The sequence below is a fragment of the Medicago sativa genome, chromosome 3 (assembly GCF_051527215.1).
Source record: "Medicago sativa cultivar Bolivia chromosome 3, Bolivia_mono, whole genome shotgun sequence".
Taxonomy (NCBI): Eukaryota; Viridiplantae; Streptophyta; class Magnoliopsida; order Fabales; family Fabaceae; genus Medicago; species Medicago sativa.
In genome coordinates, this window is record NC_140751.1 from 31,316,612 (window position 1) to 31,343,307 (window position 26,696).

Sequence of the window (26,696 nt, forward strand, 5' to 3'; positions counted from 1 at the left end):
TTGAATGTTTCTGTAGATTATGATAGAGGGAAATGTCAGGAGCGTGTAGGCGAAAACGGCACTGAAATCCGCTTAACGGTTTGAATTTTATGCGCGAAACGGTGAAACCGAAAAAAATGGGACTGCACAGAGCTACAGCGCAGGTGGCTACTGCCTTCCCACGCCTGGGCGCAGTTTTCCACGCCTGGGCGCAGCAAGGCAGCCCCTCATGGGTGACTGCTTGTTGTGTTTTCGTTGCGTGCTGTCAGAACTTCGATTGTTGCGTTCTTGTGTCTTTTTCACCCCTTTCCGTGTTGAATTAGCTTTCGGTGTAAACATAGAAGTTGTAGATATTTGAGTTAGCTTTCTAATGGTTTTAGTTTGACATGAAAATGATTCATAGTTTTTGAGTTATGATAAAAATAGTCCAGGTGGGTCTTCAGAAAACCTTAAGAAAACTTATCATAACTAATCCCAAGTTAGTACAAAAACTTATGGTTGGTTTCCCAACTTCAAACTTAAGTGTTAGGGATTTAGTTGAGGTGTTTTATGGATATTTGGCTTATGTCCTATTGATCAAAATTTAATTTCTTTTGAAGGATGTTTTGGACTTTGAGATGAATGTAATTGATTTATATATATGCTATGTTGTTGATTTCCGTTGTTGACGTCGTTGTATCGTCTAATGTCGAAGTTGGGGAGTGTGTCATAATTGTTGTAGGCACATATGTTATTGTTGTAGTCGTTGTTGGAGTTGTATGTTGATATACACAAGTCGAGTCCATATGCATACTCATGTTCTGTTGGGGGCTTATGCCCTGGAATGTTCATCATTCAGACCGTTGGGGGCTTATGCCCTGGAATGTTTATCGTTCACCTGTTGGGGGCTTATGCCCTGGGATGCTTTAACCATCCAAACTGTTGGGGGCTTATGCCCTGGAATGCTTAGCATTCAACGCGCGTAGTTGGTACCACATGCATAATACATTAGTTGTTGTCGGAGTTGTATTGTCATAGTTGTCGTTGTCGGTTGAATAGTTGATGTTCATTGTTGATAATGACGTTTGTGTTGTTGGGGATGTTGTTTAAATGTTGTTGAAAACGAATACGATGCTGAGTTATATGTATATATGAACTTGATAATGCTTGTTGTTGAACTGTTGTTATTTTCATTAATTTGATGAATTATATATTATTATTATTGGATAAGTTTCTCACCCCTTCTGCGTATATGTTGCCTCGACCGTGGGTAATGTGCAGGTAATGATGGCTTGTAGGTTGATTGGCTCAAGTGTCTAGGGATCTGATACATATTAGGATGGAGATCGTCGCGAATGTCTTCTTCATTTCTTTTATGTATCATATTTTGAAAAGACCTCGTTGTTGGATTTATTATTGTTGAGGATAATGTCTATTACGTTGAGGCCTTTGTGCCAATAATTTCGTTGACGTAGGATTTGGTTGAAATTATATTTTTAAAGAACTATTCCGCTGCAGTTTATTAAGATATTCTAAATGTTGGTATTTAAATAATTAGATATTTTCTATTTATGAAATTTTGAAAAGTAGCGTGACACTCCGTTGTGTGATTACTCTGATTTTATTTATTAATATTACGTTGTTTCGAGAACGGGGTGTTACATCTTTCGTTCATTTTGTGTCATATAAATATTGGTGTTAATCCCTTTTTGGTAACTCTATGACAGTCGCGCTCACTTTTATAATTTTAACTAATATGTAATTTATGATGTTTTCCTGCTCTTGATAAAGCTTTCATAAATATTTAGATAAAGATTTATAATTTTTGTACAATATTCATTAATTTGTTCATTTTTTCTTCGGAACAATTTTTTTACAAAATATGTCACTGAACCCCATGCCTTAGACCATGCATCACAAATATTTGGATTATGCGACCTTCATTCTCAAATTTAGGAAGAATGGTAATATTCCGTAATTTGAACACCTCTCCTTTAAAACAAGTTTTTTAAAAGTGCGTATAATTCACATGAAAGGACTCAATACTAAATTGCAGTTAATATCTACCTTTGCTGTAGATCATGTGAAATGATTTATATACGTTGAAACTGAAAGACAAAATGATATAAATCAAGTAGAGAGGCATTCAACTATCTGTCTGATTCAGAAGTTTGTTCACCTGAAAGGACTAGATACTAAATTGCAGTTAATATCTACCTTTGTTGTAGATCATGTGAAAGGATTTATATACGTGGTACTAAATTGCAGTTAATATATGCCTTTGCTAGGGGTGGCAAAAATACCCATGCCCACGGGTACCCGCGGGTAAACTTCGTCACGGGTATGGAGTGGGTAGCTAAACGGGTATCCACAGGTATAATAAACGGGTATTTGACTTCCCATTATTATATGGACACAGACACGGACATGATTGTATCCATGCCCACGGGTATTCATACCGATAATAAATTAAGTAAATTACTAATATATCTTTATATATCATATCTTATCACTTAAAGTTGGTACCTTATTGAAGAAAATTTTACCGCCCACCTAAAAATCCTCAATAATAACCTATTTTTATTTTAAATTTTTTTAATTCATCTTATTAAGTTCACCGTTTCCACTTCATTCACATCATAAAACATATTGGTTATATAAGAATCATGACTTTTCTATGAATTATGCATGATTTATGAAATTTTGAGTGGATTATGTATGGATGTTTAAAAGTTGAAGTTTTTTGGTAATTAAAAAAAGTTATTATTTGTACAAAAAAATAAATAAATTCAAAACTCCATGGGTACCCATGGACATAGTTTTAAAAACCGGACCGGACCGGTCGGTCGGACCGGTCAGACCGGGAACCGGTGGTATGTCCGGTTCGAGCAGCTTAATGGATCGGCTGTGCATTTGAACCGGTGAAAACCGGTGTGGCTCGGACAAAACCGGTAAAAACCGGTGACTCGGCCGGTTTGGTGAACCGGACCGGTTCAACTGAAAAGTGAAAGAAAAAAAAAAAGAAGGGATGGATGAATAGATCAGATCTATTCCTCGGCTTTCTTTCCAAAAGGTAAGAAAAAAATGGAGTGGATGACCCATTTTTCCAAATACACCACTTTGTTGTCTCAATTACATAGAATTGAAGAGGATAATGAGAGAAGTTTAGATCTGTTCTTTGTTTTTGCATATGTGTCTTATATTTGTTGGAGAACAAGAGAGAAGGTGTAGTGTTTCTTTGGTTTAGAGAGAAAATAAGAAGAAGAAGGAGGCGTTGTAGATTGTATAAAGAAATGAGCGTTTGCAGCATGTAATTAGGTTTACTAAAGTATTTTTTTGTAATTTTAAATGGAGACTTTTTTTTTTGTATTTGTAATAAAAAGGAAAGCCTTTTTTTTAGGGAAAACCGAACGCTTTAATTGAGGTTTTACTATCTTTCTTTTTTTTTTTTGGTCAAGAGAGGTTGTTACATTTTTATACATTATTATTATTCATCACATTATTATTGGATATTTATTTTTATTTTATGTGTCATAATTTTAGTTTTTAAAGTGACTGAGTCACCGATTTAATCCAGTTAAATACCTATATAAATTGAATTTATAGACCGAGTTATTTAACCGAGTCATCCGAGTTGATCCGGTTCAGTCATGCGGTTTAACCAATGACTCAATGGTTCGACCATTGACCCAGTGACTCGGTACCCCTACCGAGTCAATGTCCGAGCCGAGTTTTAAAACTATGCCCATGGATACCTCAATACCCACGGGTACCCGTATAGTGGGTACCCACGAACATACGAGGCGGGCACGGGTATCATATTTATCCAACGGGGCGGGGACAGGTATCATATTATCCGTACCCATGGGTATTCATTGACATCCCTAGCCTTTGCTGAAAACCCTATTACCAAGGTTGCTTTTGTTCGTATTTTATACATAATTCTGAAACATCTTCCCCAAACCACAAAATCATAAAACCAAACACCCCAAAATGAAATCTTTGCAGGTACATAACATAAAGCTTTTTGCTGCGTTGGTTTAAACTGGAACAAAAGTATGTCTATTAATATCTCCAATTACAGGGTCTGAAGTGCATGTTGATTAGGAAATTAATGTTCACAACTAATGTTTGTTGTAATGTCAACTAACACTGTCTTTTATGCATTCCAGTCGTTTGGTTCAAGTTAGCAAAGGGTTAATCTGCTAATTTATAATAATTGAAAAGAGATAACATACCACATTTCATTTTATACAGCATTTTCCTAATCAAATATCCAGAAGGGTCTTGAAGAGAAAGCATCTAAGGATGACTTTAGAGGATGTCGAGACACACAAGACATTTAATTGCAAGGTAACAACTGCTGGCAGGGGAAATGCCGAGAAATCTTTGGGTGGTGAATGGTCTGACTTCGTCATAGACCGCGACTTACAAGAGGGTGACATGTTGATCTTTGATTTGGAAGATCCACCAACCAAGATGTATGTCAGACACATCCACGGCCAGTAAACAACGAAAGGAGGTGGTTACTTTTGGAATTGAAGATGATGGGAACGTTTTGGAAATTTAACTTTGTAATCCATCAAACACAACTACTTTAGAATCTATGTTGCATAACTTCTGTTTTGGTTTCGTTTATGGTAGAACTATCTAGGATTTGGCATGTTATGGACCATGACTTTTTATATTTATAAGCATGTAATATCTATGTTGACAATCAGTTCACTTTTAACCGTTAACAAATATGTGTTTGCAAACAAAATTATCCGAGAAAAAGCAATCCACCCCGTGCGAAGCACGGGTTGACAACTAGTATGTATTGAAAAAAAAATACTGAGTTGATTGTCAAAAAGAAAATGTGCCGAGTTAGTTCGCAATTTGGAGATGTGCAGCAAAATTGATGAAGAAGACAGGGGTAAAGGCGTAAAATGAATCACTTTCTATGCTCTTTCTCTTCAAACCAAACAGAAGAAGGTTAACCTTTCTCTTCAATCTCTTTCTCTTTCTCATATTTCAACCAAACCAAACACAGTGTAAGGGTTTAGTCGTGTAAAGAATCAGTAAAGAGCGGTTTTAAATCCGAAGCGACACCGTCAACCGCGATGAGATGAGATTTGATGCTCCTCGGCGCTTCTCTCTCTGGTAATTTCAATTGAAGGTTCGTTTACAAATTTCTTCCACTATTTGCTTTCATTTCAAATGCTAAATTGGTTCGTTGATTATGCTTGCAGCTTATCAGATTTGCTTCTTTTTTTTTTGGTTATATAGTGATTTGATCTTAATTTGTGATGTTGGTTTACTTATGTGTAATGCTGCTTGCAACATTGAATCAATGTCAACATTGATCTTAAATAGTTCTTATTCAAACTCTTAATTCATTTTGGAGATTTTTGTCAAGATATTTTAGTAAAAATTGTTTGGATTGCTTGTAGGAAAAACTGTTTGTTCCTGTTAACAGTTCAGTTCAAAGAATATTGTAAGAGTTCAAACAGAACTGGAAAAAAACCATTTAAGTTAACATTGATTCAATTCAGTTTTTTTTTTAAACGAAACAGTTCACCATTTTGAAGAACCAGTTCAGTTCGGTCTGAACTGTTCCATTGTAGTTCAGTTCAGTTCAGTTCAAACAAACTGAAAACCAGTTTAGTTCGGACACAGTTTTGGGTCTGAACTGAACTTTGCCCATCCCTAGTTAGAACCCCGGTGACATCATCCAACGTAGCAATTTCAGCATTTTTGTCAGCTGAGCTAGGACTTGTGCACAACAAACATCATATTTAACTACTCTATTTTCACAGAGCTAAGAATGAAGTATTTTTCTCTATCATTTAAAATCTAATGGATGCAAATTGTGATATACTCATCATTTATCACTAATCAAGGGACATATTCCCCTTTTTAATTACATTTTTCTATAGATAGGGGAATTAAAAGTTCATTTAAGCCTACAATAAACTATAGACTATGTTTATCTCCGTGAGCTTAGCTCAGTTGGTTGGGATATTGCATATTATATGCAGGGGCCGCGATTTGAACCCCGGACACCCCACTTCTCCACATTTAAAATGTGTGAGCTCTAGCCACTACGCTACTTGACCAAAAAAAAAAGCTATAGACTATGTTTGTATCCAACACGTATCTTATGCGATGCACGGGCGAAAACATTAGTTGAGAATAAAAGCTACACAAATAAATTTTGCCCCGTCAAATCCTTATATCTTATTTTTCTTTTCTGAAAAGAGCAGTTCACACCAAAACCCTAATTTGCTTACATCAAATTAAATTCAATCAAGAAATATGTGCACATCCCAAAATGTTATTGATGGTATTTTGATTTCGAACAAATTAGGGTTTTTTTGCCCCTTTTTACTTTTTATTGTTTTTGTTGTTGACGTTGAGATCAATGCTTTACTTTTGGGGATTTACGTTTATTGTTTTAATTTCAAAGCTGAACTTGATTTAGGCTATTTTTTAACATCTGATTTTAGTTATACGATTTGTTGAAGCTACATAATGACATGAAATTGCATTTTAGGTTAATCAAGTGAACTTGAGAAAATTCCGAGCGTTGTCGTCGCAGTCGCAGTAGCAGGTAACGGCTTCTCACATTTGAAGTATCTTTGCCGCTTTTGGTTGCTCTCTTCCTGCTTATGTGGATGGTCATGTGAAAACTAGCATTAACGGCATATAATATTTTATTTTGATTCGCTTGATTATCATTAGCATTTATATCTGTGGCTATTGAGATCCTCTTGGAACTTCTCTCATAATCATGCTGATTGTATGGTGTTTATTGTGTTATGTTCATATTGTTGTTATGGTTTTCAAGTATCACTTTTAAAATGAGATTTTTGTTTTTTCTTGCTGTGCTTTCAACTGTAAAGTGCTACATCCAATATACTAAGTTTAAATTCAATTTTATTGTCCCTTCATATCATAATTAGGTTACTAAAATTATGAATTAACATATTAGTGGGCCTAAAATTATTTCAGTTAATTTTTCTGAGATGTCTTTCTTAGCTCATTGAAATCATTAATCTTCGGACATGGGTTTCATCTGCCTTATTGGTCCGGTTGTTTGCTAATTTCACTAGAATTATCTATTTTCTGCTCATTTAAATAGAACTCAGCATTCTATTTTCACCTTGTAAACTGGTCCCTGTGATTGATAACTTGATAATTGCAATGGTTAAGTTCAAGTGGCAATGCCTCCTCTTGAATGAGTGATTAAATTATTTTGTCGTGGACTTCACATTTTAATCTTTGCTGCTTTTTGTAATACCCCAAACCAAAACTACTTAGTTAGTACCTAATTAAGAGTAGTAATGGTTTTGAAATAAAATAGAATTAAAGATTGAGGATATGTTAGTAATTGTACACAAAGGAGTGGGGGCAACTTAGCCATCTGACATCATAAGTTCCCAACTAGATAAATAAGATTAAAAGGTCAACAAAATAGGAATTTTTGACTTACCATCACCTTCTTCTCTCACGCATCAGCCATACCAAAACAAGGAGAAAAAACCATTCCTTCTCTTTGTTGATCAAATTCCACATGCAAGCTATACCCAACACTCCGATGCATTTACCCATTCCGTTAATTAAAGAATTTGACCCATAGAAAGAGAGAGAGCTTTAGAAATCAGCCGAAAAGAGAAGATTGAGAAGTTAGGGTTTCAAAGATTTGAATAAAAAGATGAAATTGAGGAAGCTAGGAGCAACGGAAGAAAATTATACCTTGAAGTAACATCATTACCATCATTAAGTCCAGGTGGGTTCCCCTCCTTCATCCCTCATGCATGGGTTAGGGTTTTAATTATTGGGATTTTAGGATTTCAATTAGAAAACTAAATCATCATGCAAGCATATTAGTGTTGGATTGATAAATTGTTACATGATGAATATGCTTGTTACATTTTTGATGTTTTGCTGAACAGAATAGAATTTAATGTGTATGATATGTGCTATGATTTGTTTTACTATGTATGTTGGCTTTGGGACAGTTTTGAGTGTCTTGAAACACCACAAGATTGTAGGAGTTGAATTAATTGAGTGAGTGTAAGAGAGAGAAAAATCTGCAACTCGTAATATTGACAGCCTGTGAGTATTTCGCTTATAACTCTTGCTACAGAGATCATTCGAGAGTGAAACTTGAACCATTTCAAAGTAGATAAAAATATCTACAGAATAGACTCAAGAATCGTTGAATTTCATTAATTAGAGTAGGAGAAATTCTGATTACAAGTTAGAGAAATGTTTCTGTCCTATTTTTGTACTCATGCATATTGTTTAGTTAAACTGAACTAATTGGTTACTTAAACCACAAAATAAAATTAATATTTATAGTCTATACATTCTAAGCTTTTTAGAGAATGTTTGTTTACTCAATTCGGATGTCGTTTGCTATGTTAATTAAATATGCGAAGTTGAGTTCTGATTATCTTAAAACTGAATTTTAGGACTGGTTTGTAGAATTGTATATGATGTTTGATGAAATAATTGTTAATATGAGACTTATGATTTAAAGTACACATTGCATATGCATGTTCTATAATTCTAAGATAACTAAGCATTAAGATGAAGTATTGTCATTTGTAGAGTTGGATTGATAACATGCTAAGGCAAATGTTATGTAAAGAATATATAAAGTTAGACTATTTTACTTGTCCTTTGAATATTAAATAATTGTTAATCAAGTGTATAAGTAAAGATAAAAAGAAATGAGTAATCGGTTAGTATACTTCGTATTAATTGATAAAGAAGTTACAAGATTTATATATAATCTTGAAAGTAGATCTTGTTTATGAATCTTGATCTAGTAAAGAATCACTAATGTGATTAGTGTTAATACTCATAATTTATGTACTTGAGTATTGAAAAGTAAAGCATAATAATAATTTGTGAGGGTTACACCGGAAAGGGTTTGATTCCACCCGGTGGTTTTACATTGGATAGGGGTTTGATTCCTCCCGATGGGCTGTGACTCTTGAGAATACTCACACTCAAGGGAATCCGAAGTAAAATTTGACAAGATAATATCTTGTTGCTTAGTTATTATGAGGCATTGCAGGGCAAACCTGGATATATTAAGATATCCAGTAGAAAGGCAAATCCTGAACGCTTAGTTATTTATAGATAAGAACTGCAGGGCAAACCTGGATGAATCAAGATATCCAGTAGAAAGGCAAATCCTGAGTACTTGGTAAACAAAAGAGTTTAAAGCTAAAGTATATATTATTATGTTTTATGATCATAATCTTCCAGAGTTATGATTATCAGTTATTTTCATAATTGGCATACTATGTTTTTATCCCAAGTTTGGTAACTCACTGAGATCGTAGTATCTCATCCCACTCTGTTGACTCTTTTTCAGGTATAACTTATCTTGGAGTCAATTGGATATTGGATCACAAGTGTCTAGAGTCTAAAATTCCCAATTATAGTTTAAACTTTTCCCTCCTTGTAAAATGTGGCTGATTTGTATTTAAAGTTCTATTTTAGTTCTCAAACCTTATATTTCAATTTATGTCCACTGTGGAAGACTTTTATTGGAAAAAAATTCACTTTAAAATCTCTGGATGTTACAGCTTTTGGTTGCTCTCTTCTTGCATATCTTCCAGATCTGCAACTTCTCGGTCAACATTAGTTGCTTGTGTGGATGGTCATGTGAAATCTAGCATCAATATGACATATGCTATTCTCTTTTGATGGCTTTTTTTATCATTAGCATTAATGTTTTTAGATATTTGAGATCGTCATGGAACGCTTCTGATAATCATATTTATTGTACGGTCTTTATTTTGTATATGTTCATACTGTTGTTTTGGTTTTCAAGTATCACTTTAAAATTCAGATCGTTGTTTCTTCATGTTCTGCTTTAACTGTTAAGTGCTACATTCACTATACAAAGTTTAAATTCAATTGTATTGCCCCCTCAAATATTATGAATTAATTTATTGGCGGGCCTAAAATTATTTTTCAGTTAATTTTGTCTAACTGCTTATAGAGGTTGGGTGCGTGAATAATATTTGAGAAAATTGCTAATTAATTTATTTGAAATTGTCCACCTAGGTAAAGTAAAGGGCATTTACCTTTCACAAAAGGGATTAAGGCGTTGTTTATCAACAGAACAGGGTTTTAGCTTGTCTAGGGTTTGAATATCAGTTCTGGGTTTTTTGAAGTTCACCTGCAATTGCAAACAAGAGAGTAATGGAAGAGGAAAAAGATAACCTAAGTATTGCCACACTATTTAATATCAAAGAGAAAAAGAAGAAGAAAAAGAAGAAAAAGACGAAGGCAAATAAAGAGAGCGAAAGAGTTGCTGATGATTCTGCTACAGCGGCAAATGATGAAGGTGGTGGTGGTAGTACCAGCAGTGGTGCTAACCCTAAGATTTCTTTGTTTGATATCTCTGCCGAGAATTTCTTTGAAGACATGGACACCATTGCCAAACTCTGTGGGGAAGAAGAACGCAACACTGATGTTGAGCAAAGCGAGATCAAGAGAATGTTTTCTTCCATCACTTTTTTAAGGTATGATTGTAAAGAACTAATTGTTTCATGCATTTTTTGAATTTGTTGCTGTTAATCTGTTGTGAAGAAATGGCAAATGTGTTTTGTTCTTGAGCAATGCGATTTGGTTGTATTATCGATTAATATGCATCAGCTATGATGCTGTGGATTGACAACTATGATATATTGTAACCTCAGTTTGTATCACTATCGCCTAATCAATCCTAACCAACTCAAATGAGTTGGTTATAAGGCAGTGCTAGTCTATGTAAGGTCTACTATATTCTACAGTTGAGTTACATGAGTGTCTCTAATAATCATTGAATGACTAAGTGGTTCCTACAATTATGTCTATCCAATCAAATATTTACTTGAAGAGGGAAGGGAAAGTTGGATTAAAATAAAATCAACTTTGAAATTGTTTGTTTTTTATGAACCGAATCTCTAAGTTGGATTTCGTGAGATTAAAATATATCTTCAATATATTGACTATATAGTTTTTAGAAGTTTCCAAACAACCCCTTAATTTCTTTTTTTGGTTGACCATTAAATGTGCAGAGAATGGAAGGATTTTAAATATCCATCTAAAAGCATTAGGTTTTCTTACGGAATTGGGAGCTCTGAGTGTTATGAGAAAAATGATATCAAAGATGACATAAACTTACCTCAGTTTTCATCTGCCACTGTTCCTAAGGTACAAGTCCTCCTATATTTTACTCTAATTTAATTGTTTGCCAGGAATGAAGTTATAGTATATTAAGTATATATTTTGCTTTTGGGTTTAAGTTATAAATTAGTGATAACTAGACTTTCTAGACATTATCATTGTGTGTGTTCTTTTCAGCATAATATGCAAAAGGAGGAGCAACTTGGGGATGCCAAACCTCAAGAATCCAAGTATGGTTTGATATTAACTTATTTTGTCGTGGTTTATTCAATGACATTTCTATGGAGTTTAAGTTTATGTTTGTATTTTATTTTTCGCGTAACACTTATTTTTTAACTTGCTGATAAGTTAAGTATTTTGTCGCTGATTATTGTTTAACTTGGCTAAACACTTTGTTGGAGCAGAGACTTTGTGATGAATGTTGGAGGTTCTGTATGGGCATTAGATTGGTGTCCCAGGATGCATGGGGAGCCTGATTGTTCAATTAAATGTGAGGTACTTCGTTTTGTCTTTGTTTTAGACATATATTGAACATTTAATATTAGTTCTTTATATTGTTTTGTTGCTTCTTTGGGAAGTCTTTGAAGTTTGAATGCAATATAAACAGTCAATTCTGTCTTTTTCATGGTTCTGAGTGTGATGTTTCATACGTTGAGGGAGATTTTATTTGAAGTTTGATGGTGAGGTAAGGGGCACATAGTATATGGCATACCAGCGTATTGTCCTTTTAAGAGTTAAGGGTGATTGCTCATTTAACAATGAATTTTCCGAATGAGTGAGTAGAAGTAGCAGTAAAACATAGTGTGCGGCATATATTATAAGCAAGGGTCACATAATTGTAGAATAGAGGTGGAAATTGTAGACCATAGCATACCAAATTCAACACAATTTAAGAATTTTGGATCCATGAAACAAATAACAATGAAACAGAGAAATTAACCTAAAGGATTCAAGTGGGTGAGATGCAAAGGGGCTTTAGCCTGCTTTGTGATAGAAAATTGCTTCTCAATTTAAGAGAATTTTATCACACAATTGTAAGATCCGTAAATTAATGTTGTGTGGTACTCAATATTGGGGAGTAAAAATCCAACAGAAAAAGGTTGGTGTTCTACTAATGAGAATGTTACAATGGACGAGTGGGCATTTAAGACACGATATGATTAGAGTAATGAATGTGTTAAAGAGAAAGTTTGGGTAGCACCTACTTTTGAAAAAATGGAAAAACACTGCCTTAGGTGGTTTGGACATGTATTGAGAGGTAGAGAGATCTAGAATTTTTTTATTCCAAACTGTTAAAAGGATTTAGATTTAAATGGTTTATCACTAGAAATGATTTTGGAGACATATAATGTTGTTTGACAGTGTTGTCAATCTCAGATAGTGGATTGTTAAAATTCCTCTGAGCAATAGTACTATATCGCCGCTATAGTCGCTATTTGATAGCATTCTGTACTAAATAGTATACCGGGGAACAATTGCGGTTTGTCCAAATTCCACCACGTTATAGTGGTATAGCGTCGCTGTTGCTGCTATTGACCCATGTAGTTATCCCCTGCGTTGTGGGTAATTCCTTTTTGTCGTTCACTTTTTTTGCTTAAGTAGAAAACTGAGTTTTCATATCAGTACTATCTTCCTCATCATTTTCTGTATGCCAAATGTCAAATGCCATGGACTCGGCCTAATAGCTAGTTGACACCATGTTAAATTACCACCTGGCTTACCTAAATCCTTTTGTTAATTATGATGGAGACACTGGTAAAGCGATGTCATGATCACACAGCAGCAAGATCAACAAATTTATTTTAAAATTCTGCAATGCTCTACATACTACCTACTCCATACATATACCTATTTGGATAGTTTTGTGGTCTGCTTTCTAATTGTGTCTGAACCTATATTCATATATGTAGTAAAATGATGCACTTACCTTTGTTCCAGACTTTGAAGTATGAAATAATTTTCATTTTCTGTGACTGTTGTACTTAAATGACCTTCTTTCTGATACTTGGTTTAGTTCATTGCTGTTGCTGCTCATCCACCTGGTTCATCTTATCACAAAATGGGTGCCTCACTTACTGGCAGAGGTGCTGTGCAAATATGGTGTCTTCTAAATATCAGGGAACAGAGCGAAGAAGTATCATATCTCCCCGGGAAGAAGGAAAAAAAACCTAAAAAAGACACGGGCACAAATGACAAATCGATAGAAATAAAGAGGCCTAGAGGAAGGCCTAGAAAGAATCCTACTGAAAACAACGAAGAAATATCTCCTATTAAAAACAAGAGAAAAAGAGGAAGACCAAAAAAGAATCCAACTGTAATAGCAGTGGATAGTACAAATTGTGGGACCAAGTACATATCATCTGGTAGTGTCCCGAATGGGAATAATGAAAACAACGAAGAAATACTTTGTATTACATACAAGAGTAAAAAAAGGCCTAAAGGAAGACCGAAAAAGAATTCAAAAGATGGAACAGTGAGTGATCCAAATTGTGAGAACCAATTTGTTCCTCTTACTGTTCAACTTCCAGATTCAGCTGAATTTATTTCTCCAGATGTAGTTCCTGGCAGTTCTGATGAACATCATTCACAACAATTTTCGAATACAAAGGGAAAGAATGCCAAGAAAGCTGCTGCGAATACAAAGGGAAAGAATGCCAAGAAAGCTGCTTCTGCATACGATTCAGAAACTCTTGTTGCAAGAAGTGGGTTGGATATTAATCATAGGGAAAGAAGTTGTAGCCCGGATACAAGTAGGCCATTATTGATTCAGTGTGAGAATGAGGCAAATCATCAACCACATGGTAGCCCTGTATTGGAACCTCAAGCATCTACTTGTCCCATTCCACAAAATGTAGCATTGCCTAGAATTGTGTCATGCCTAGCTCATAATGGAAAGGTGGCATGGGATGTCAAATGGAGGCCTCTTAGCAATCTTGATTCCTCATGCAAGCATCGAATGGGCTATCTTGCTGTCTTGTTGGGCAATGGATCTCTGGAAGTGTAAGATGTTTTGGGCCTTATTCTCCATTTTCTGTTAATGTTCTTGGTGATACTTGAATGATTTCTTTTTATTTTTGTTGTTGTGTTTATATGTTGCTATGAACTATCGTCTCTATTAGATTTGAGGTATTTGAAATTTGGATATTTTAAGTAAATATTGTTCTAATCGTTATACTATGTTGACTGTGTGTCTGTGACATAACGACCTCTCCTGAAAAGTTGAATAAGACATAATGGACAAAAGACAACTACTTCAATAGACAATTAGGGTTGACAGTTGGTATATTTTGAATAAAATGTGACACAACCTATGGAGCATAAGAAGTTTTTCTCAGACTAATGCTTATCATAAAGTAAACCCAGGTCAATGTTATGATAAATTAAACTTAGAAGATTTAAGATTATAATGTAGTTTTTTTTTTTTTTTTTAATAAATTATGTAGTTGATTAAGCTAGTTACTCTTTGGTGTATTCCAATTGTTGTCCAGGTACCTATGCTGTAAGTCAAATTACATAGTTTATTGTTATGTTAAAGCTGAAATTGAATTGTACCAGTAAGTAAATAGTTGCAATAGTCACAACCGATTCTTTTCATGTAGATTCAACTACGTTTTATGTTCGCCGTTGAAATGGTCATTTGACTGTTAGAATAGTTGCAATAGTCAGTTCACTGTTTTTATTTGTCAAATTCATGGTTTATTTTTTTTCTTCTTATCTGCACAAAATGCAGACATTTAGCGACAAATTTCTGATTGCCTGCAATGATTTTTCAATCAGAAGAAATCCCTACCAGTTACAAAGACCCGACTCGTCAGTGAAAGATACCCCTCTCTCACAGATCCAAAATAATATTCATCCCCTTTCCTCCCCCACCTACAACTACTGATAAGCACCCAAGCACTTTGGAAACCCTCCTTTAGAAGCTAGCTATTAGTGGGGGTGAACCAAGCTGCTTAAGTGCTCCACTAGTATCTCATACTACTTGATGTGGTACCTAGGCACCCCATAATCTCCAAGTCCCCATCATAGCACTGCCATTGATAAATTGTTAATTTGTTAATTAAAATTTCAGTGATTGGTTATTCTCAACAAAAGCAATTTCCTTTTATTACTATCTGTGATTTTGAGGAGCTTATGACGTGGATGACTTTTGTTGTTGCTTGTATCAATTGCAGGTGGGAGGTTCCTCTTCCTCATGCACTGAGAGCAGTTTATACGCAGAAGGAGGGCACGGATCCTCGTTTTATAAAATTGGAGCCTGTATTCAAATGCTCAATGTTGAAACGTGGCAGCTTACAGAGGTAATTTTCCTCCATTCTAACTAAAACGGACATTAAACCCATCTACGTTTTTGAACAAACTAAAATGAAAAAACATAGAGCTGCTGCCATAGTGAGGTTAAGGAAAGTGTTGGATCCATTACGGGTCTTTTGTAGGTAGCCTTATCTTGCATTTGTAAGAAGTCGATTAGATGGCTCAAACCTGTGATCTCCAGTTACACGACCGCAAATTCCACCAATGCATTGAGAGGTTCCTTCTTTTCAACAAATCTTTGAAGAAAAAGAATTCATGAACACATTGTTGATGTTTGTTTTATAATTATGTATAACAAATTTGTAATAGACATTGGAACACAAATTAATAGGCTAAGTGTATCAATAGAGAGAATTCACAAATATTATAATGCTAATGCATTATGCTTGTAAAAAACAGTGGACCTGCATAATAGGGCTTGTTATGGCTTGGCACTGAATTAGAAAAGTTCTATATAGAACACTCTACTGTGCTGCTTAGAAAAATAAGAATACTTTGTAGAAATGGTACTTTGCAAGAATGTTAAATTTATAGAATGCTAAATATTGATCTATAGCCCTTGAGTAAAAAAAAAAAAAAGATTGTCAACAATTGTGCGTTTCATGAGTTGTGTGCTGCAAATGATTACTGAAAAAAATGTTGGTTTTATTTAAATTTTCTGCCCAGGAAAACTTAAAAACATCAATTTTAAAAGAAATTGCAATATTTAGATCTCCGACTCTGCCTTACTGAATTGAATTTTCTGTTTATAATCCTCTGCCCATCATTGATTCTGGAGAATGTTAAAAATTAGAATCACTTGAAAAAGGTGGCTCGTAATTCGTGTTATTGACAACTTGTCTTCTTGTTGTTAAATTCATGCAACTGAAGAATGTGTTGTACACAATGCTTTTTAATATATGTTTTTCTAGACTGGCTATGTTGTTTATTTTACTCTGTTCTTTTGTTTCACAGCATTCCACTGACAGTGGAGTGGTCAGTTACTCCCCCTCATGATTATTTACTTGCTGGCTGCCATGATGGAACGGTATAATTTGCACCTAATGTTATCCAATTTATGCCTTCTTTTCCTTTCTTAAATGAAATTTACCTTGCTTTAGTAATATGGAATAGAGGAGCAACACTAGGTAAAGTTTTTGTAAGATAGGTTTAGTCAAAGTGAGATTTCCTAAGTGCTATAAATCATAAATGGTTATCTGTGTAGGGCATCCAGTGGGTATCATGTTGTCAATGGGTTATGTAGGGAAGTAAATATAGAATTTGTCTTTGATTTGGCTGTAGCTTTTGATTTTACTATATCTAACACTTATTTTCGAGAAAGGAGCATCTTATCTTATAATGTATAAAAGCGGAGTGGTTTAGGAGAGCTATAGGGTGAGGTGCTTTAAAAGGTGATGAGGGAAAACGTAATGGTCAAAGAACAAAATATCAAGAAACGGTGGAAGAGTTACTCCGTTGAACTTTTTAATGAAGGACTGACATTTCTTTGAACTCAAATGGACATTGGTACAAAAGAGGATCAAGATTACTTCTACTACCACAAAATTTCTGAAGTAAAAGAGGCACCGAATTGGTCTCCATTATATGGAAAATGGTAGTCTACTAGTCTTAGATGGTTTGGGCATGTGAGGAAAAGCCCACTAGAAGCATTAGTAAGAGAGGTTGACTAGATGGGAGACAGCTCAAGAGACAATGGAAGTTCAAAACAAACTATAGGCCAATCATTTAAGAGAGGTTTGGTGATAAATGATCTATCTTTGAACTCAATACCTGACAGCGTATTATGGCGTCAAGTGATCCATGTAGCTGACCTCATGTAGTTGGAAAAGGCTTAGTTGTTGGTTGGTTCATCGTTTTAATAATCATATAATACATACATCTGTGCATGATATTTTATTATGAAGGAAAAGAGTGAAACCATTATATTTACTTTCTTAAGTTTATCTTTTTTCCTACACCTTTATGTAATAATTCTGTATCTTAAATCTGTTATGATTCGCTGTATCATTACTCTTAATATATCAGTATATTGTCATCTGTAATCTTTTTAAACAATGTATGTTACTAAAATAAGTTGTTTTATATTTAGGTTGCTCTGTGGAAATTCTCTACAAATTCTTCATCTAAATGTGATGGTAATAATTTTGCTACCCAACGTGTTCTTACGTTTATCTAGTTGGGGTTGCTAAGGAAGGGAGCTGTGCTGGGAAATAAATTTACTACATATGAGTGATAAACTATTGTCCATTGACTCAGTTGTTTATCTGCAGATACAAAGCCTATACTTTGTTTTGGTGGGGATACTGTTCCTATTAGAACAGTTGCATGGGCTCCTTTTGAAGGGTTAGTGATAATTTAACCTTCTCAGCCAAAAGACTGATGTGAATGATCTAACTGAGTGTGTGTTAGAAACTGGTAGTCATAATTAGGAAACTGAATTGAACACTGACTTTTATTGAATAATTCTGTTTAACAGTGGCCAAAATATATTGATATTTAAAAAGGGAAATCTGGTTTGTATAATTGCAAGAGATAGATTAAAGGAAAATCAAAGATAGAATAGATACAACAGTTTCCTCAAAGAAATTTGAGAGCCTTGGTCTCTCCATTCCAAAAATTAGAGAGCTTATTCTCTCCCACCCATAACCCCTGAATAGTTACCCAATAATCACTTTCCCCTTTCCTCTCTCTATTTATTCCTCAAGGCAAACAACATAACTGACAATTATTACAAGTAAAAACAGTAACCAAGCCATAAAAATAAAAACATTACTGACCATAACTGCTATAATTTATATTTGTTCTCGAATAAGAGGTTTAACAATATGTTGCTCTTAAAGTACATCTTTAAGAATCAAATGTAGTGTCTATTTAAAGATATGTTTTTATATATGTATACGATTTTCACTTCTGCATTCCCTCATCAAATTCATTGGTAAATAAGAACTCTAATAGATACTGCAGCTAAAACCTAATCTATTTAATTCCTCCAGATGATTTATTTAACTTATTTCTTTATTGTGTGTGTGTGTGTGTGCGCGCACTTTTGAAATCACTGTGGAGATTGACTATTATGCTAGGAATCAATTCTAACTAACTGTCTTCGTTCTTTAATCAAACTCTTTCAGTAATAATAAAACTAGCATCATTTGTGTTCAGACATGGTTTGCAAGGCTGCAATTTTCTTTTCATTGTGTAGACACGCACCCTTGTTTTTATGAAGATTACTTCAATAAACAAGGCATTGGTTTATTACACCGACGAATATATTACATCTGAAATGAGCTATATTTACATCCTTTGACGATCCTCTTACCTTTGAAATGTTTAATAGTATTTGGTTTTTTGTTATAATGTTTCAGTGATCCAGAGACTTCTAACTTAATAGTAACCGCAGGACATGAAGGCCTCAAGTTTTGGGACCTACGGTGAGTTTTTTTTTTTTTCCTTATTTCTTTTTGAACGATAGGTATTTTCTTACAATATCTTTGTATTTTTATTTCTTTTTGAACGATAGGTATTTTCTTACAATATCTTTGTATTTGTTGAAATTTGGGCCTAACTCATCCTTACAAAGCCGGCTTGTAAGGCGAGGATTGCCTCTCTTTAGAAATTCTTGTCAAGAATCATATCTATCCAGTGCGGGACTTGAGTTCTAAGCATGTTCTGTGTAACATTACTACTGCTGCTGAAAATAGCTTATTGTAAATTTAAAACTGATGGCGCTTTTATTGTTTGTCTGTGCTGTTGAAAAAAATGTTTTTTCCTACTTCAAATCACTTTTTTGTTGCATTTGACCTGTGATCAGAATTGCTTTTATTTGGTTTTAGAATGTATTTTACTGCTAAGGAAAAGTTGTAGTAGGTATTTAGAGTTTTTGTTGACTGCAGAACCCAGCTAAATTGCTTAGCACTTTTTCTTTGTTTTTTTCTATTTGTGAAGTGGCTATTTACATTCTACATGCAAATAATGTTCTCTCCATGAACCTTGAGCTGGTAAACTTGACTTGTATATACAAATATAAGCATACATATGTCTTCTTTAATATTGCATCCTCTTGAATTTACTCTCAGTTCATTTGCATTCTTAATGTAAGCATTGCGAATGAGTCAACTGGAGAGTCAATATTTCTTTGTATTATCTATATGAGCATGTCTTTGTTAGCTTTGCTGTCTCCTTGATTAGAAATTACAACTATTAGTATCTCTTCATTTATATTTGTACCTTCAGCCTTGGAGGCTGTTAAACTTGTTTCCAATGGTTTGCATCATGATGGAAATTTATTTGTAGTAATCCATTTCGTCCTCTGAGGCTCCTCCAACCTTCCCAGAGAATCATTTACAGTCTGGATTGGCAGTCAAAGCCAAGGTAATCCATGATTTTAACTGGATCATATGATGTCTGAGCTCGTTGTTATAGTTAACTGAGTTATTTTGTTTATGCTTTTGTAGCTGCATCATTATGTGTTTTGAGGATGGAACAATGAAAACCATTAGCTTGGCAAAGGCTGCAAATGACCTCCCTGTCACCGGAACGATATACACTGGAAAGAAACAACCTTGGTTGCATGGTACTACGTATTCATCTTATGCCATTTGGAGTGTTCAAGTGTCACCGATAACAGGTACTGTTTTCGGTATGCATTACTTCTGTGATGTTATCAAAATGGATCTTGTTTCTTTTAGAAAAAACTGGGTTTAGATAAACTTGCAAGTTGCATACTATGAAAAATACGGTGTGGCGTAAAGCATCTGTTAGTTTTGCTCAGTAAACAAGCTATCTAGTAATGATATATATTAAGTTGTCTGAATATCATAATGAGCCACTTAAACAGCACATTACTGTTACTTAACCATCTAAATGACCTGTTCTATAATAACATGTCAGGCATGGTTGCATATTGTGGTGCAGATGGTGCTGCTGTCCGTTTTCAGGTAAGAGTAGCATTTTGTTGGAGATATACTTGCAATTACCAGCACCTCTTCTGGCGTGGTATTAGAACTTTATATGATAGTCAAGATTTCAACCCTTGCATGCCACTGTTTTAAGTTGAACTCTATTATTTTGACATGAATTAAGAAATACAAAATAAATGACAGTGAGCCCTTAAAAGAGTACTTAACTTACGACAGTTATCTATCAGTGACTGATATCCCTCATTTTCTTTTAAAACTCTGAGACGTGGATCTTTTGCCTTGGTATGAATTTGAGAGGACTCCAGTTTTCGTTTAGTTGCTTCATATATTCCTCAAATTTGTAGTTGTAACAGAATCCTTGATTAGGTACATGAATTTTCTCCACCAATCCATCCCAGAATAAAAATAATTATGACTATGAGTTTGTTTTATGTATTCAGCTAACAACTAAATCAGTGGAGACTGATCATTCGCACAATCGACTTCCATTCTTTCTATGTGGATCAGTGACTGAAGAGGAATCAACTATCATTGTCAACACTCCAGTATCAAACTCTCCTTTCCCATTGAAGCTGCAAGAAAGAGGCAGATATTCAGAATCTTTCCGAGACTTATTATCCAAAAGCAGAATTGCGTTTAATCAAATGATAAAAGCTTCTACTGATGATTGTCAGATTTTAGGTCAGCCTTGCTAATTATGATGTGATTCTAATATGATCAACTGTCGTTATTTTTTGAGAATATTCATCCAATCTTCAATTTGTTGCAGCTCTTTGTGATGGTGATAATATGGATTTGGAATCTGTATCTGAGGAAGCATTGTCTTCTCGGGAGCAAACCAAAAGACCAAAACTGAGCTGTAGCAGAAAGAAAAAACCAGCTGAAAGCACAGCTCTTGCTTGTAGAGATGGTGCGCCGACAAATACTCCCGGAGTTGATAATGAAAAGCCGGATTCTGGGACTACTCCCGAAGTCTTTCCTCCTAAGATGGCAGCATTGCATAAAGTGAGATGGAACATTAACAAGGGTAGTGAGAGATGGTTGTGCTTTGGGGGAGCTAATGGACTTGTACGTTGTCAGGAAATTGTTTACTCTAATATTGATAAGAAAATGGCCTTGAAGAGATGATAGCGTTTTATCCACGTAAATTTTAGGTCTTGAGTTGCCTTAGATGTGAATATGTAAATATAGATCAGACATCACTCAAGTTAAAATCGTAGTCAATAGTGACTAGTCAATCTGTAAAAACTTATTATCCTCTGGTATTGACCAAAAAAAAAAATTCCCTCTATTAGAATTTTTATTTTTATTTAACTTCATATTTATTAAAAACTTTTAATTATACGTCTTGACCAAAATAAAAACTTTAATTAAATGTGATCAATTTTCTTGATATTGTTAAAAAATCTACACTTTCAAAACTACTCTTTGTAGGAACTTATTATATGAAAAATAAAGTCATTAAACATAAAACTTATTTAATTTGGAATTATTTTAGGAATGACATTATTAAATACAACAAAAAAGTTCTGCCAATAAATACAATAAAAAAGTTAAATTTGTTTATATTTGAAACCATTGAGTAAGTAGTACAACATTTCAATATCATCTTAAGACACCAATGGTTGTTAATTAATTGAAGTAGTTTGGAGTTTAGTCTTGCTTTAATTCTTTGATTCCTCGATACTCAATGAAATCTTCTTTTTGAAAAACGGAATGAATTCCTTTTTTTTTTTGAAGGAAAAGTGCTTATAGCATTTCATTAATAATAATAGTTTCAATACAAAATGGGATATCATAATAAATATTGGGACTAGCTAAAGAAGTGGCTTCCCTTGCTAGCGCATGAGCCGCCGCATTCGCTTGTCGCCGAATAAACTCAACCCTTGAGTTTGTGAAAGAAGTGGAGAACAAATCTCGACATGCACCAATAATATTTCCAAATTCTGAAACATCCGTTGTGCGCGAGTGGAAGGCATCTCTTGTAATCTTCGAATCAACTTCGAAATCAACATGATCAAATTGCATATCCTTCATCCATTGTAGTGCATGATATAATCCCAAAGCTTCACCAATTGCTACCGGGTAAATGTGATTAAATTGATGCACCTTAGCTAACACAAAAGTTCCGGAGTCATCCCGAACACAAATGCCTATACCAGTTCGCTTAAAATGGTCAGAGAAAGCTGCGTCAACATTGCACTTGAACCTACCGGCACTAGGCGGTTGCCAATGTGGTAAAACAGGTCCGGTTTGCTGCTGTTGCTGCAGAACTGACTGCTGCACAGACACGACAGCAACAGATCCAGTTTGCTGATGTTGTTGTGGTACTGGCTGCACAGACACGGCAGACTGTGTCTGCTGCATAGCCGGCTGCTGCAGCACCTCTAACTGTGGTGAATGAGCTTCCTGCCAATCCTCAATCATTTGTCTAGCTCTGTCAACAACTTGAGCACTCACCTCAGTTACATCATCCCAAATTTTAAGGTTTCTATGCTTCCACAAGCTCCAACAAGTCGCAGCAAATATCTGTTGAACATTCGTGGTTGAATTCTGAAGCAAATAGAATATCATGTCGACAGCAGAATCAGAATTTATGGATGCCTGTTGAATATCATACCAAATTCCAGCTGATGTCCAAACTTGAATGGCAAACGGACATTCGAATAACAGATGGTTTAGGTCCTCATAAGCATGACTACAACTAGCACAATTCGTCGGACACACAACCCCCTTATCTTGCAATCGAACTCTAGTGGGAAGACAACCCCTACACATACGCCAAATCAGATGTTTTACCTTAGGTGGAATCTTAAGCCGCCAAATGTTTCGCCAATTTCCCGGTCGGTGGAGGTGGGAAACATCAACCAACTCTTCAACACACAGACGATAGGCGCTTCGCACCGTATAACAACCGTTCCTCTCAACCTTCCAAACAAAACGATCAGTCCGGACTTGATCATATAAGGGCGTATTCAGAATAGCAGTGGCAATGTCATTACTAAACACCTGTCTGATAATAGGTGCATTCCAAACCTTACCATGCTCGGATATTAAGCTTTGAACTTTAAAATCACGGACATTCGAGCCCCCCACTATGCTGCCATCAATAGACTCACCATTAGATAACCAGGGTGCATCAAGGATTGGAATTGTTGCACCGGAACCAATACTCCAACGCGCCCCACCACGAACGATAAAACGGGCACGCAAAATACTCCGCCACACATAGCTTGGATTATGACCAATGGTGGCAGTAAGATAGGATTTAGACGGAAAGTACCGAGCTTTGAAAATACGGGAAACAAGGGAATGTGGCTCTGTTAGGAATTTCCAACCTTGCTTCCCCAACATCGCTAAATTGAAAGCAGACAGGTCCTTGAAGCCAAGTCCACCATGATTCTTGTGCATTGACAACTTTTCCCAACTTAGCCAATTTATGCCTCTATGCGTAGTACGCCCGTGACCCCACCAAAATGAGTTCATCATTCTTTCGATAGATGTAATCAACGTAGTTGGTAAATGAAAGAGACTCATAACATAAGAAGGAATGGCTTGGAGAACAGACTTAATCATTACTTCCCGACCTGCTTTAGACAAACACTTACTGCTCCAAGAATTAATTCTTTGCCACACGCGGTCTTTAATGTAAGAAAAGGTAGCTGTCCTATCTCGACCAATCATAGACGGCATACCTAAATACTTACCAGTACCCAAAACAGCTCGAACCGCCAAAATGTTTGTGATGTTATTCTTCAAATCATCTGTCACATTTCTGCTATAGAAAATTTCTGACTTCGGCAAACTAATTGCTTGGCCAGACGCTGTTTCATAAATATTCAGAATATTTTTCATGACAAGAGCTTGACTCTCCTCTGCTTTGAAAAAGAGAAAACAGTCATCTGCAAACAGAAGGTGAGAAACTGATGGTGCCCCGCGACAAATGCTTGTACCTGAGATAGTGTTACTCTCTTCTGCGTTCCTAATTAAAGAAGAGAGGCCTTCCGCACAAATAATGAACAGGTACGGAGAAAGCGGATCCCCTTGTCGAAGTCCTCGCCCTGGAATAACCGGTCCAACATGTTCCCCATTAACAAGGACACTATAATCAACAGATTCGACGCACATAACCATCCACTGAATCCACTTCTGATTAAATCCCATCTTCATCATAACCTCTCTTAAATAATCCCAATCCATTCTATCGTAGGCTTTGCTAATATCAAGTTTAAGAGCAACAAACTTATCATTACCTTTAGTTTTTGTCTTCATAAAATGGAGAATTTCGATAGCAACCATCGCGTTGTCAAGGATGGATCTGTCGGGAACAAAGGCCGACTGATTGTCAGAGATGCATTTATGGAGAACCAGCTTGAGTCTGTTTGCTAACACCTTTGAGACAAGTTTGTACAACACATTGCAAAGTGCTATAGGTCGCCAATCCTTCATAGATATCTGAGAATTTCCTTTTGGAATGAGTGCTATATTTAGTAATTCCTGAATTCTGTCTTCTGTATTGAGGATCATCGAAATAAGCAAAAATACTATTGATTACACTTTTGTGCTCTACACTAGGGGTGGCAAAAATACCCATGCTCACGGATACCCGTGGGTAAAATCCGTCACGGACACGGGGTGGGTAGCTAAACGGGTATAATAAACGGGTAATTGACTACCCATCTTATTATATGGATACGGAGCTACACGTCAAATATGGTTAATTTTGATTGTCCAACTCAAACTCAAGTTTTGAATACGTCTAACCAAAGTAATAAACGTCCCATTAAATTTGCAATTTTAAGTAATCATGTCCATCATGATCTAAGTCACTCTTCACTATAAGATGAGTGGTGTTCTCCTTCCACGTCAAAAATGTAGATATATTGATCTCGACGTGAACTAGAGGGATTTATTTGACTTTATCTTCTTTTTTTTAAAAAACTAAATTTAGCTGCCACTCCAAAAATTCTTTCTCTCTTTTTTTTTGTGGTATTTCAAGATAATAGTATTTAGGCTAAAATATGGTATTGGTCCCTGCAAAATAGGTCAGTTTTGGTTTTAGTCCCTGCAAATTTTTTTTATAGTTTTTGGTCACTGCAAAAATAGGTCAGTTATGGTTTTAGTCCCTGCAAATTTTTTTTATAGTTTTTGGTCCCTGCAAAATTTTTGTTTTTGGAAATAGTCCCTGACCCCAATTATGTGATGATTTGTCACTTTTGTGCATATGTGGCATATGTGCTTACTTAATAAAAAGAATATTATTTTTTATAATTTATATAGCAATAATTATTTTTTAATTAAAAAATAATAATAAAACAGATACAATAATTATTTTTTAATTTATAAAAGTGACAAATCATCACATAACTGGGGTCAGGGGCTATTTCCAAAAACAAAATTTTTTGCAAGGACCAAAAACTATAAAAAAAAATTGCAGGGACTAAAACCAAAACTGACCTATTTTTGCAGGGACCAAAAACTATAAAAAAATTTTGCAGGGACTAAAACCAAAACTGACCTATTTTGCAGGGACCAATACCATATTTTAGCCTAGTATTTATACAATGGACTGGAGAGGAGAGCAAAAGATGCTAGCTCGAGACTGAAATAAATGGATCCGGATTCCATGACTTTTGAGAGGGAAAAGTTACATAACTTTGCCTTAATATCCACCGTTGGATAAATCTTATGCTCCATATTTTGACATGTGTCCAAGTTTTTTTTTGTGTTAGAAAATAAAAACAAATCAGATTGAAAGACTTTATCCAACACCCATTCATGACCCATTTTCATGACTCCGCCCTTCTATCACTTCAGCTTCTCAGTGTCCGCCGTGCGCCGCCGTCCTCCAACCACCACCACTCTCTTGCCACCGACTCAGTTTAGAGCCTCGTTCATCAACCCACATCACAACCCATCTCCCTTCTACAACCATCTTATCCGACGCGCCGTCCGCATCCTGCAACTTTCACAATCCTTTTGTCACTGAATCTGTTTGAATCGCCTCTGATTTTCTTCAGAGCATTGGCAGTTCCTCTTTACTAGTTTTGATTTGTTCATATATTTGAAAGAAGATATTAATTTTGATTTTCTGTAGATTGAAATTGGATTGATTTGTTTTGCAAATTTGTTCAGAGATGGAAGAAGCAGATTGGATTTTCCAAATTTTGATTTTATGCAAATTGAATTTAAATTGGATTGGATTTTCTTGGAAAATTTTCTCAGAGAAGAGGATATGGAAGAAGCTAATTGGTTTTTCCAGATTTTGATTTCACTGTTTCGCAGTGAAAGGGGCGGCACACGACGATCAACGGCGGCGGTTCATGGATG

General features: G+C 35.3%; 1 protein-coding gene across 2 annotated transcripts; it reads left to right on the top strand.

Annotated features, from left to right (window-relative positions):
* Positions 1-7,415: 7,415 nt before the first annotated feature.
* Positions 7,416-21,657, top strand: LOC146937126 (uncharacterized). Of its 2 annotated transcripts, none has more exons than XM_085751584.1 (16): positions 7,416-7,729; positions 9,332-10,490; positions 11,028-11,163; positions 11,314-11,366; positions 11,541-11,631; positions 13,151-14,136; positions 15,312-15,437; positions 16,405-16,477; positions 17,540-17,585; positions 17,721-17,793; positions 18,813-18,878; positions 19,741-19,818; positions 19,902-20,074; positions 20,338-20,384; positions 20,807-21,047; positions 21,136-21,657. In XM_085751584.1, the coding sequence occupies exons 2-16, from the start codon at positions 10,168-10,170 to the stop codon at positions 21,492-21,494; spliced, it is 2,871 nt and encodes a 956-aa protein (XP_085607710.1). In that variant the 5' UTR covers positions 7,416-7,729; positions 9,332-10,167; the 3' UTR covers positions 21,495-21,657. The 2 variants fall into 2 exon arrangements, with proteins under 2 accessions (XP_085607710.1, XP_085607709.1); XM_085751583.1 differs by having other exon boundaries at positions 10,030-10,490.
* The last annotated feature ends 5,039 nt before the right edge of the window (positions 21,658-26,696 follow it).

Excerpts from the sequence above, each read along its gene's own strand:
- LOC146937126 (XM_085751584.1), top strand. The coding sequence starts at position 10,168 with ATGGAAGAGGAAAAAGATAACCTAAGTATTGCCACACTATTTAATATC. Across the intron at positions 11,632-13,150 it reads ATTGTTCAATTAAATGTGAG|TTCATTGCTGTTGCTGCTCA; the intron begins GTACTTCGTTTT and ends TACTTGGTTTAG. Across the intron at positions 21,048-21,135 it reads TGATGATTGTCAGATTTTAG|CTCTTTGTGATGGTGATAAT; the intron begins GTCAGCCTTGCT and ends AATTTGTTGCAG.